Below are 12,262 nucleotides of genomic sequence, written 5' to 3'. Positions count from 1 at the left end.
AGCCTAATTAGTAAGTTTCTTGGACCAGATACTTAGGTCCAATTTTATTACTTGTATCTTATTTGGCTTTATGAATAATTTACAGATCGTATATTACCTCTTACAGTACATAAGTGAAACAATTTTTATGACATAATCTGCCCTTCATACATGAGCAGATATCTACAGGCATCTGCCTTTCCAGAGAGTGATGTAACTGTAAACGTGTATAAGCTATGTGACATACTCCTCCTTGGGCTGTGCAACCAGTAACATGTTCAAATGGCTGTCAGAGTTCAAAGCTCCCTGTTCCTACTTCTCATTCTGGAGTATAACTGTCTTTTACTCAATCACTTTTTAGGTGATTGGGATATTAATAGTCCTTCATCTTCCAATGTCATTTATGATGAACAGCCACCACCTCTCCCATCTCCACATTCTGCTTCCATATTTGAAGAGTCTCATGTGCCAGGAACCGAAGACTCTCTGATTAGAGTTCAGATATGTGAAAAGGCAGAAGAACTAAAGAACACTGTACCAGAAAAGAAAAGCACTTTAAACGGAAGCCAGCCTGAAACGAAGCATCAGACTGTTCTCCAGAAAAACGTGAGTAAGAAGGATCCACCCAGGAGTCATGGGCATGGTGAGAAGAATCTACTAAAAGGAGAAAATAGTGTCACACGAAGAGGTAGATCTGCTAGTCCCAAAAAGTCAGCTAATCGACATTCAGAGGAACATCTGGAAAAGATTCCCAGACCCCTAAAAAGTGACCCTAGAGGAAAATCTCGAGATCGGTCACTCAGTCCTAGGAAAGGAGAGACTAAAGGCCAGATCACCACTAAGGCAGGCTCTGGACAAGATCCCTGCAGAAAAAGCAGAGGACGCTCTTCTAGTCCCAAGAAACAGCCAAAGCTTGGAGGCAGTGGCCCATCAAACACTGAAAGCAAGTTACCAGAGGCTGGGAGCCAGAGAGCGGCAGGCCATACCCTTGTCAATGCTGAACAGCTCCCAGATGGGAAAGAAAGGTCGGGGGTCATCAGGAAAGATCTAAAGCAGACTCAACTGGGAAAAAACAGAACAAGGTCTCCAGAGAAAAAGAGCAATAAAATTGATGAAACAGCTCTTCCTTCCAAGAAGACTAACAACACTGCTAGTAGGGTGGTGTCGGAGAAGGAAAAAGGGAAGAAGCCAACCACAGGAGAAAACGTCCAGATCTCAGCAAAGAAGCTCACACAGGAACCTGAGGGGAAGGCGGCATTAAGTAAAGTGGAAGAACGCAAAGGGAAAGAACCGGAGGCCGCTGACCAGTGCCAGGAGCATGCAGGGGGCACCCCTGACAACAGCTCTCCCGTCAAGAGAGCACCCATCACTCCAGGGCCCTGGAGAGTGCCCCGTGCAAGTAAAATCACAGGCACTGCTGGCATGGCTGACAAACAGCCGTGACCTCGTGTGTAAGACAAAGAAAATGAAGTTGTAGTCTTTTACTAAAACACAGCATTCTTTTAAGGGGGAGGGGTGTGTTTTTCCCCAGAAAGTCTTCAATACCTAATTGGAGCATCAAGTTATCCAGGCTGCATGAAGGGCTTCTGGGATTGCTAAGACCCACCTGGCCCTGGCCGGCTGCCCTTCCTCGTGTTCAGGAAGGAGCTGCATCCACGGGCTCATTTGCCATGCCCTGCTCAGGCTGCCCGCTCAGCAATGACATGATCTTAGCAGTGTGGTCACAACTCACTTTGTATTCGTGCCAAGTTATCTACTGTATCATGTCTGTTTTATCCTTCCCATTCTGATATTGCCAGTCATGAAACAGTTCCGTTTGGCTTGAAGATGTTTTCAATAGCATGTTGCATGTTTACAGAGAGAAATATTTGAGTCCCTGAAGAGGAAAAAAATCATTAGCTCATCATTTAAAGTTGGCACCTGCCTTTTCTCATACCTCCTGACTGTCCTAGCTTAAAAATTCAACTCAGAAACGTCACTACGTTACAGGAAAGGTCAAATACTAAAGATGCTTTTTTATGGCTAAGTAAGGTGTTTCAAGTAACTGTTAAAGTTATTCCTTACAATTGAATGCTCAGAATGAGAAAGTACTAAGCAACAGAATGAACAACCTCCTGCTGTGTTAGCCAACCCTAATGTAGTCACAGTGTCTCAGATCACCTGCTATAGTGAGAGACGTACAGAAGCATGTGGAAGTACCATTTGTTTCTCTTTAAAGAAAAACTACTATATCTGGGTATTTTGATTATTCATCATTAGTCCTTAATATATTATTGAAAAGCCAAAATATTACATAAGTTTTTGTGAGGGACTTAATCATGAAGCCAGTTCTATAGTCCACTGCCAGACAAAGCACCAGCTCCTGTGGCATAGAGAAGTTCATCTGGGGGCAGAATTTAGAACTAGAGCCTGCACTGGGCTTCCCCCAGCAAGTCAGGACTAATATGGTATAGACTGTGTGTGGTGGAACTTTAATTTTTAGCTAATTAACTATTTAAAAACAGGAAAAGCTTTCAGAGTTCTTTTCTAAACTCTAAGAAAAAAACTGAAAGTTGGAGACAATTTTTAACTTCATACAATAGATCAGGTAGGTTCCTTGAAACAGCATTCAGAAGCATCTATAAATACAGACACATTTCTCAGACCAAAACTGTCTACTTATGGAGTATTTGAACACTCATTCTGTTACCCTGTGAGTCTGACAAACTCCACTGTGACCAACTGTACTGGCCCTGTAGGTAACACATGCTTCCACCCAGAACTATATTTAACCCATCTATTATAACTACTTGAATAGAAAAAAATTAGGAGGCTTGATAAATGGTAAGAATTTAATTTAGTACCACAGAAATGATTTATTTTCCCTATAGTCCACAATTAGTGACACAAATCCTATTTTTATTGTTAACTGTGACATAACTTTGATGTCGTATGTTGTCAGTCTGATATGGCTCTTCCTTAAGTAACTTGTCACTGTACTGATTATATACTGACTTAGCCACGTGGCCTTGGAATGCTGAGCAAAATATGGGTGTCCTGGTTGTAAATGTTTATATATGTACAGTACCTTTATATATACACTTGAGGTTCTGATTAGAGAAAGATCTGTAAATCGCTCGTTATTTTTTATATAGATATTAAAAAAGAAAAAAAAGTTTATGTCCTGCTTTTTTTTTAACTGTCAGCATCATTTAACATTGCTGTTTGTGGGGCTTAGTCCCCATCATGATCTGAGTCATCAAAGTCTTAAAATCAGAAAGACATAATAATGTACCTTTGCCTGTACTTAATTTCCTATGTGGATGAAAGCCTTGAGTTGTATACCATTATGCCTATTTACATATTTCATTGCAAAGACATATTTTAAATGTCCTTTTTCTCCACTGCTAGAGAAGAGATTTCATCTCACTGGAATTCAGTTACTACACATTTATAGTGAACTAAATATAGACCACTTATACAAGTTCATAGAATTCCATGGCAATTCTCATTATTTAAAACCATTTTATTTCTTTTAAACTTACTTTTAGAATTAAGTGTCTGGACTTAATTTTATTTCACTTCATATATGTGTGTGTATATGTGCGTATACACACACATACTACTTAAATCCTACCTCAAAACTCTGGTTGATTAATACTCTTCAGGAGAAAAACTTCTGTGACTGCATGACCTCACACTAAAACTCCAGTTCCATTTCCAGGCCCACAATGGAAATTCTGGAAATGTGTCAGAGCCAAAGCTGCTGAAAGTAGAAGCCCCAGTTCTTGGAGCACATTTACTGTTCCCAGGCAGCTGCGGTCCCACAGCAGTCTTCTGACAGCTACAGCGTCATACAGCCAAGCCGCTCTGAGCAGAGTCAACTCCTAGATCAAGCATCTTGGACCCAAAAAGCATTTATTTTGACATGTGAATACATTCATTTAATTAAAGGAAACTGAGGCAGCAAGATGGTTCAGCAGGTAAGAGCACTTGTCACCAACCCTTCCATGGCCAGAACTCCTGGTAGGAAAGACCTGAGTCCACTGAGCTCCCTTCATGCACTCTGTACGTGCATTCACACAAATTAGAAAACGACAAACAGGGAAGATACTATTCTTGTGCAGAAATACAAAGCCAAATGCTTTGTAAACATCTGGACAAATGTCTATTTCTCACCGGAAGTACTAAAGGCACACAAAGAGCTTGAGTAAGGCTCTGCCTAGTAACCTCCACAAAGAGGCAGACTGGAGCTTAGCCTACCATATGACCTTGGGAGCAAAGAACATCTGCACAGACTGACTGAAATACAACAGTCCTAAAAACTACCAGCTTCAGAAAGAGCACCCAGATACATTTACTTGGGAAGTCTATCATCTTTAGTTAGCTGAATTCATCTGACAGATCTACAAACTTGACAGGCTGTCAGTCCCTCCAGTGTACTGATAAAGAAGCTGAGCCTGTTCCAAGCTGCTGGGTCACTATGCACACAAGCAGCATTAAACATGAGGGAGTATATGAGTGCTTAGGAAGAATTTTTATCTAGTAGAAAAAGTCTAAATCTCACACTCTAAAATATGGACACAGCCAAATGCTTTAATTTAGCTTAAACTCTGCTTTCACTGTCCTGTAGATAAAATGCCCATTTCATACTATGTACATTAAAGTCAAAAAGAAAAAAAAGCCCAAATTCACAAACCAAGAAACTTGTCCTTAGGACGACAACCACTAGTTAACCTGAGTACTACCTTACTGGAGATGTATGTGCTGTGCAGGATGGGTATGCCACTGCAAGTTTGTATTCAAAGTTCATCACTCAGAAGAGGCACCAGTGACTGCAAGAAACAGAAGATTACTTAAATTACTAGACTAGTCCATGTATGTATAAATTAAGAATCTCCAAATCACCATGTTTGAGAACAAGACCCATCTAGACTATTAAAAATATGCAGATTTAAAAAAGGGGGGGTGGGGGAGCCAGGTGGTGGTGGCGGCGGTGGTAGCGGTGCACGCCTTTAATCCCAGCACTTGGGAGGCAGAGGTAGGCGGATCTCTGTGAGTTCGAGGCCAGCCTGGTCTACAGAGCGAGATCCAGGAAAGGCACAAAGCTACACAAAGAAACCCTGTCGCGGTGGGGGTGGGAGGGTGCCACACACCTTTAATCCAGCACTCAGGAGGCAGAGCCAGGCATATCTCTTAGAGTTCGAGGCCAGCCTGGACTACAGAGCAAGATCCAGGACAGGCACCAAAGCTACACAGAGAAACCCTGCCTTGAAAAACCAAAAAAATAAGTAAATAAAAAAATTTTTTAAATGCAGATTTAAAATTTTCAAAACTTTCCATTTTATTAATTTAAAATAAGGTTGATTCACCCTGCATGGTTTGTCCACCAGTGAACAGAAAGCATGAACCCATAAACTGACACATTTGAGACACTCTGTTACTTAGAATTTCTCTTGCTGAAAAGTGAAGAAAATCATATTCCAGTGAGGTAAGCACATGGTTATTTAGCTTTTCAGTGTTTAGTTATGGTCACAACTATAAACTAAACATGTCTAGGAGGTTTTTAGAGTATACCTCCATAGCAATTTTAGGAAGGATGATTTTCCCCAGTAAAACAGATTTAAAACCCAATCAATAAGTACATTTCTTATTCTTTGGTAGTTACTGCTAAAATTAAATGTATGAACACTTGAACCTAATTCTATTTTTACATCTTGGTTTTATTTCTCAATAATAATACTACCAAAACCTTAGCCCTCTGGGGGAGTCAAAGTACAAGTCACTCGATGTCCCTGGGGCTGGATGAACACTGACGGCTGCACACGGGGACAGACAGGAGGAGGGCTATTCTCCCCGGTGCACGCTTCCCAGGTGTCTGTTAGGGAACCTGGTACTGTTCTGCTGTTCTCAGGGCGCTCACAGTCCAATGGGAGGGAAGACAAGCAGAAGCTGGTGAGACACATGAAGGAAATCAGTGAGTGATATGAGTTATGAGAGAGATGCTATCGAAAACTGGAGGCTGAAGCTAATCATCAGCTATCCAGTGCAAGATGAAAAATATGTATTCCAAGGCAGAAGAAACACCTGGACACACCTAGGAAGGGAAAACTTGGTAAAGGGGATGGTGTGAAGGCAGAGAAGTAAGGTGGGGTAGAGGATGTCAAACCAGAAAGGAATGCAGCACTGTCACTGAGGGCCCTGGAGGTGACCACAGGGAACTCCTATAAGGTCTAATACTGATGGTGTAAGAATTTCCGTATTTTAAGTTGATGCAGCTGTGGAAAATCAACTTTTCATCAGCTCTCATGGAAACCAGACATGGCACAGCAGCCCAAGGAGCCTAGAGGAGGCTTAGCTGGTGGCAGTGAAAACCATGTATTAGTTAATTTTATAGAACTTCGATAAAACACACCAAGGCAACTTACAAAGAAGCTTGTTTGGACTTACAGCTCCAGAGAGATAGGAGTCCATGACGGTGGAGTAGAGGCAGCCCGTAGGCTGGCTGCAGCAAAAAGTTCTGCAGCGGGAAGCAGAGAGCATGAACTAGAAATGGTCAGAGTTTTAATTCTCAAAGTTGCTCTCCAGTGATACACTTCCTCTAGCTGGGCCTCCTCAGCCTCTCCAGAGAGTACCACCAGTTGGGGAGGAGTATTCAAATGCCCCGACTAAGCATGACGTCATTCAAACCAGCACAAGGCAGAGCTAGATTAACATGGAGCCTTTACCTGAGCAGCTGCATCAGCTCTATACCATTTACTAAGGTGAGGAAAATATGTCTCTCCTTAAAACTAAAAATAATGGGAAAAGTTTAATAGCAGATGTTAGGCTTTGGACAAGGGCAGCAGCACACGACGATATAAAAAAGGAGAGCCTCAAGACTCTCTACTGCCTACAAGTAGCCTCTGGCCTGCAGTGTAGAAAGGAAAGCCAAACAGCAGTCTTGCTGTGAGGGCTGCACAAGAAAGGCGAGCCCCTGAAGGAACCAGCACCAGACAGCGCAGCTGCTCAGAGGAGGAGAGCTCCAGGGACGTGCAGAAGGGTAGCCTAGTTTTAACTGAGTACTGGTAGCATTAGCACATGAGAACCCAACCATAATGAACCTCCAAAAGAAGCAGGCAGAAAAAAGGCTAACATCCACACAGGGCTAGACTAGACTACCAATGCAGGAAAACATTGTGCCTCACAAACAGAAGACTAAGTGCAGTGCGTAGAAAAATGTTGCTTTAGCAGAAGAATTATCCTAAGTCTAGCTGCCCCTGGCACATCTACCAATCTTAAGAACAATCCTTGAAATGCCCTGTCTTGAAGAAACTGCATTTCAAAAAAGCTCAGTAAGATTACAAAAAAAAAAAAAAAAAGAATACATGCATACAACACTCCACTCCCAACAATAAAAATTCACAACCAATAAAAAATTTCCAGGCGGCTGGGCGGTGGTGGCTCACGCCTTTAATCCCAGCACTCGGGAGGCAGAGGCAGGCGGATCTCTGTGAGTGTGAGGCCAGCCTGGTCTCCAAAGTGAGTTCCAGGAAAGGCGCAAAGCTACACAGAGAAACCCTGTCTCGAAAAAAAAAAAAATATTCCAGGCATGTAAAACAGGAACATGTCCCAAATGAAGAGACAACAACAACAAAATCCCAAGTGACCCAGATAGCAAATACAAATATATAAATTATATGAGAGAAAATAACTATTTTAAGGACAGGCATGGAAGGTTTTGTTCCAAACTTTTACAGATGGACCATGTACTGGATGGAGCAGACAGACTAGCACATGCTTGTGATGTTGACAGATGGAGGGGGATGAGGAGCTGGAGGCCAGCCTTGGTTACATAGTGCAACCTGTCTCAAAAAATTAATACACTACTGGATGAGATTTCCAAATTAATGCAAAACAGGATAGAAAACTTAAAGGTACAACAAAAATAAATAAATAAAAAGTTTGAAAAAGCATAAACTTAGGTGAGCTAAGGGATGCTCCAAGCAACTTAACACACACATGGTGGGTTTGAGTCCCAAAAGGAGACTCGTCAGAATGGAATATAGAAAAATTACTTTTTAATGCCAAAAAGTTTTATAATCTGATAATATGAAAATATGAACTACCTATAAAATGATACAAAAACAATAAACCACAGATTCCTTAAGTCCAACAAACCCCAACGCAAATACTATGAAAACAGTCATAGCAACACAATTCAACTGCACCAATTCAGTGGTAAAGCTAACAATCTTGAAAGCAGCCAAAATTAAACAGAAGATTCGTCATTGGAGGAGGAACAAAAAGGAAAGACTTCTGGTCAGAAACACGGGAATCCAGAAAGCCGTGGGACACCTTTTTGGTTTTGTTGAAACAAGGTCTAACTATGTGGCCCTGGCTGACCAGGGAGCTTGCTCTATAGACCAGGCTAGCCTCAAACTCAGAGATCCAGCTGCCTCTGCCTCCTGAGGGCTTGGGATAAAGGTATGCACCATCACCCCAGCATGAAACTACTTTTTTAAACCTAAAAATCTTATATTCAACAAAAGTAATATGTAATGTTTATGTAATATTTATATGTAACAAAGATTTAGAAATATTTCAATAGAATAGGCCTAAATACCTTATTTTAAAAGACTGTGGATTATCTTCACAATCACAGTAAACTATGGTTTTTGTTTTAGTTTGGTTTTTCAAGACAGGGTTTCATTGGGTAACCCTGACTGTCCTGGGACTCACTATGTAGACCAGGCTGGCCTCAAACTCACAGAGATCCACCTGCCTCTGCCTCCCGAGTGCTGGGATTAAAAGTGTGCACCACCAACGCCCTTCTACAGTAAACTATGAATGAATTCCAAATGAGACAGATTTTGCAAAAGATCTACCATCTTAAAAAACAAAACAAAAAACTAAACAAAAACAACACCGGATTGGACTAGGGGGAGAGGAAGCCATATATAAAAAAAAAAAAAAAAAAAATGGAAGCAGAAAGACCTTGTTTTAAAACAATAATGTCAAATTGGACAGCAAATTGGGTAGCAATGGGGACAGAGAAGCATGAAGTGATCAGAAGATAATTATTCAGACTTGGTACTGGATATAAGACAGGCAAATGAGTAACAATTCCAACACTGACAAATAATAGCTGCCTTTCTATATGAGTTTACCCACCTGAAACACAAGCCTTTTCCACACCACCAAAATCATAGTCCAAGCTAACCCTCAAATTACTAGAATTCACTGTAAAGGTTCCAAATAAAAAAGCCAAACTCTGCAAAACTGCATCTTAAATTTGAGACAATTGTTCCTTACGGGAAATGGTCAGCTACTTTCTGTGAGCAGTCTGTTGACTGGGGTGTCTACAGATCAGCTTCAAAAATCACAGCCCCTAGGGCTGGAAAGACAGCTCAGCAGTTAAGAGCACTTTCTGCACAATAATGAAGACCAGAATTCACATCCCAAAGAGAGTGGTGACAGGAGATCTGTTTGGCTCTGGCTTCCAGCCTGGCTGATAGAACATGAACCAGGTTCAGGAGACCCCGCTTCAAAGGAACCAGCAGGGATTTGTAAAGGACACTGGACTTGTTTACTGACCTCCACACATGCATATACAAACCTGTGTGAGCATACACTCAGACACATACCCATGCACACACAGATCAATGGAACTTTGGGTTTCAAAAAGAAGCAGAGATCCCTCACAGCACTTGGGATGGGTGAGTATTCTTGCTGGCCCACTACCTCTATTTGTGTCTTTAGTTATAACTGTCAGATTTTTAAAGGGTATAGCCAGTAAATAATATTTACAGTGCAACTAACGCTATGTATTTTACATGGTGCTAGGAACTTAGACAATCTCATTAAACCAGAACAACCTCAATAGGTAGTTATTATCACTACTTAACCTGTGAGGAAATTGAGACACTTAGTAGCAGGGACAAGGATGCAAACAGCGAAGATCTGTACAGTTCCTGGAATCTTGGGAAACTCATCTTTAATAAGTTCATCAATTTCCCTGTATACAGACTGTGTAACCAGGGCTGGAGAGATGGCTCAGAGGTTAAGAATGCATGCAGAGAACCTGAGTTCCATCTTTAGCACCAACATGGCAGCTCACAACCACCTCTAACTCCAGTCCCAGGGGATCCGACGCTTTCTTCTGGCCTCAGGCACCAGACATGCACATGGTATACAAATATAGACACAGGGAAAACATCTATCCACATAAAATAAAGAGATACAAAAAATGTGTAATCAATCCTATGATATATATGTGTAGTACAGGAGATTTCCAAGTTCTACAAAATCTTACCATTAAGGTGTTCACACTTCCAGTCTTCCTCAAGAGATTCTTCAAAGCAGAGAGCATCATGAGCAAGAATGCTGGTGTCTCCATTAAGAGATGCATGCATAATGAGATGCTTGTAAGAAAACCTACATCCAAGGCACAGTGTGGCGATGGCTAGACACTGAGGACCTGGAATTGTCCTAAAGGCTGGATACATGACATTGCATACACAGCAGGAAAACCATTAGCAAAGCCATGCTATCCAAGGGGCAAGGCTGAATTACTCATGAGTGCACAGGACTCACCAACAACTACACTTACGGGACTAACTCAAAAGCATACATTAAAATTTCCTCTACAAATGAACAGAAATTCAGTTTAAAGTTACTGTATTTTTCCATCCTCCCTGCAAAAGAGCCCAGAAACTGAAATTCTCCAGTAAAGTTCTTTTATTTAGATTCAACCTAAAATAGTTTATCTCTTTTTGATAGAGAAATCCCCAATCCATAGACTATAATAGAAAAGTACTGAATTTGCATATTTCCAATAAAAGGTAATTGCTTCATGCTTTGGGCATCTACCATGGTTACCCAAAAGACTATTTCCAGTAAATATAACTAGCACAATACTGGAGGGTCCAGGATAAATGTCCTGACTCAGAAGGTCCAGTGTCAGTCAGGCAGGCTTTTGTTTGCTGACTGTTCACGTTGCTTGAGACCATGAAAGTGCAGGTTTTCACACGCATGCCCAGGGAAAGGATGCGCCCCTCTGGAAACTCCATTCGTTAGGCTGGGCTGAGCAAAGAGGTTTATGCATGTGAGCTGGCAAGGGTCGTTGGTTTCAGTGAGCCATCTTTGTCCTCAGTGGGCGAGCAGTGACACCAGCCAGAAAAGAATCCAGGCACAGGACTCAGCTTAGGACTTAATTTTCCACAGCTGAGAAAAGAAAATCACCCAAAATAAAAAAAAAAAAAAAAAAAAAAAAAGAAAAACAAAACAAAAAAAAAAAAAAACACCCAGTTAGCTGTAAGACAAATAGGTGGCACTTAGATGTATATTCTTATGACTATGAACCAAGAACCTTTTACGGTTTTATTAAAAGTTTATTATAAAGAACTTGCAAATAAAAAATTGCACACAGCAAGCGTAGCAGATGCAAGCCTCCACAGCTCAGTGAACTTCGTAGTCAGAGCCACCACCGCTGACTGCAGTGTGTCACAGCCCACTGGACACTTGCACTATCAATTGTGGTTCTGAATTTTTTCACTTTCATTATCATTTACATTTTTAAAGATTTAACTTTATTTTATGTAAGTGTTTTGCCTACATGTATGTATGTGTACCATATGCATACCTGACCAGGGTCAGAAGAGGCATCAGATCCCTTGGAACTAGAGTTCTAGATGGGTATGAACCATCATGTGGGTACCAAGAACTGAACCCAGGTCCTCTGCAAAAGCAGTAAGTGCTCTTAACTACTAAGCATCTCTCCAGCTCCCTCATTGTATTTTTACACACTTATCTATCCCAGATACACACAAAAAGACTGATTACCAAGTTAACACTAGTAAAACCACTAGCTTTATGCCCTTTTCCTCCATCACCTAATATTTACCTCCTGTTTTCCTTTCTATACGTTGTACTGTATCCACAGTACAGGTGTTCACACGTGTCCATGTATGTATTTTGGGCTAGTATCTACATGAGAGAAAACATGCAGGGTTCTTTATTTCTGAGACTGTGTGACCTCACTTAAATATTATTACATTTGATGTCCATCCATTTCCTGCCAATTTTGTGATTTCATTTTTCTAGAACTGACTAGTACTCCTTACATATGTGTACCAGATTCCCACTATCTACTCATCTGTGGATGGACAACTAGTGGGCTCCACTTCTTTGCTACAGTGAATAAAAGCAGCAGTAAACATGGGGTGCAAATATCTCTGAGGTAGTGAATGGAGTTCTGGATATATGCCCAGGAGTGAATAGCTGGGTCATATAGTAGTTCTGGTTTTCATTTTCTGAGGTACTT

At 41.2% G+C, this 12,262-nt stretch overlaps 2 protein-coding genes across 11 annotated transcripts in view; one reads left to right on the top strand and one right to left on the bottom strand.

Moving 5' to 3' along the window:
* The window catches only part of Magi3 (membrane associated guanylate kinase, WW and PDZ domain containing 3), a 227,867-nt gene extending 224,729 nt beyond the window's left edge, over positions 1-3,138 (top strand). The window contains exon 21 of one of the 2 annotated variants that reach the window (XM_028859344.2): positions 341-3,138. In XM_028859344.2, the coding sequence (XP_028715177.1) occupies positions 341-1,422 (1,082 nt within the window). In that variant the 3' untranslated portion in view covers positions 1,423-3,138. The remainder of the gene's footprint in view (positions 1-340) is intronic. The other variant, XM_028859345.2, reaches the window with a different exon arrangement.
* A 7,521-nt stretch (positions 3,139-10,659) lies between these two features.
* Positions 10,660-12,262, bottom strand: part of Phtf1 (putative homeodomain transcription factor 1) — a 39,950-nt gene continuing 38,347 nt past the window's right edge. For all 9 annotated transcript variants that reach the window (XM_028859350.2, XM_037206959.1, XM_037206960.1 and 6 more), the window contains one exon: positions 10,660-11,163. In XM_028859350.2, the coding sequence (XP_028715183.1) occupies positions 11,143-11,163 (21 nt within the window). In that variant the 3' untranslated portion in view covers positions 10,660-11,142. The remainder of the gene's footprint in view (positions 11,164-12,262) is intronic.

Source organism: Peromyscus leucopus, chromosome 6 (assembly GCF_004664715.2).
Source record: "Peromyscus leucopus breed LL Stock chromosome 6, UCI_PerLeu_2.1, whole genome shotgun sequence".
In the NCBI taxonomy this organism is placed as follows: domain Eukaryota; kingdom Metazoa; phylum Chordata; class Mammalia; order Rodentia; family Cricetidae; genus Peromyscus; species Peromyscus leucopus.
Note: the sequence above shows the minus strand (reverse complement) of the source record. Positions and strands in the feature narration are given on the sequence as shown.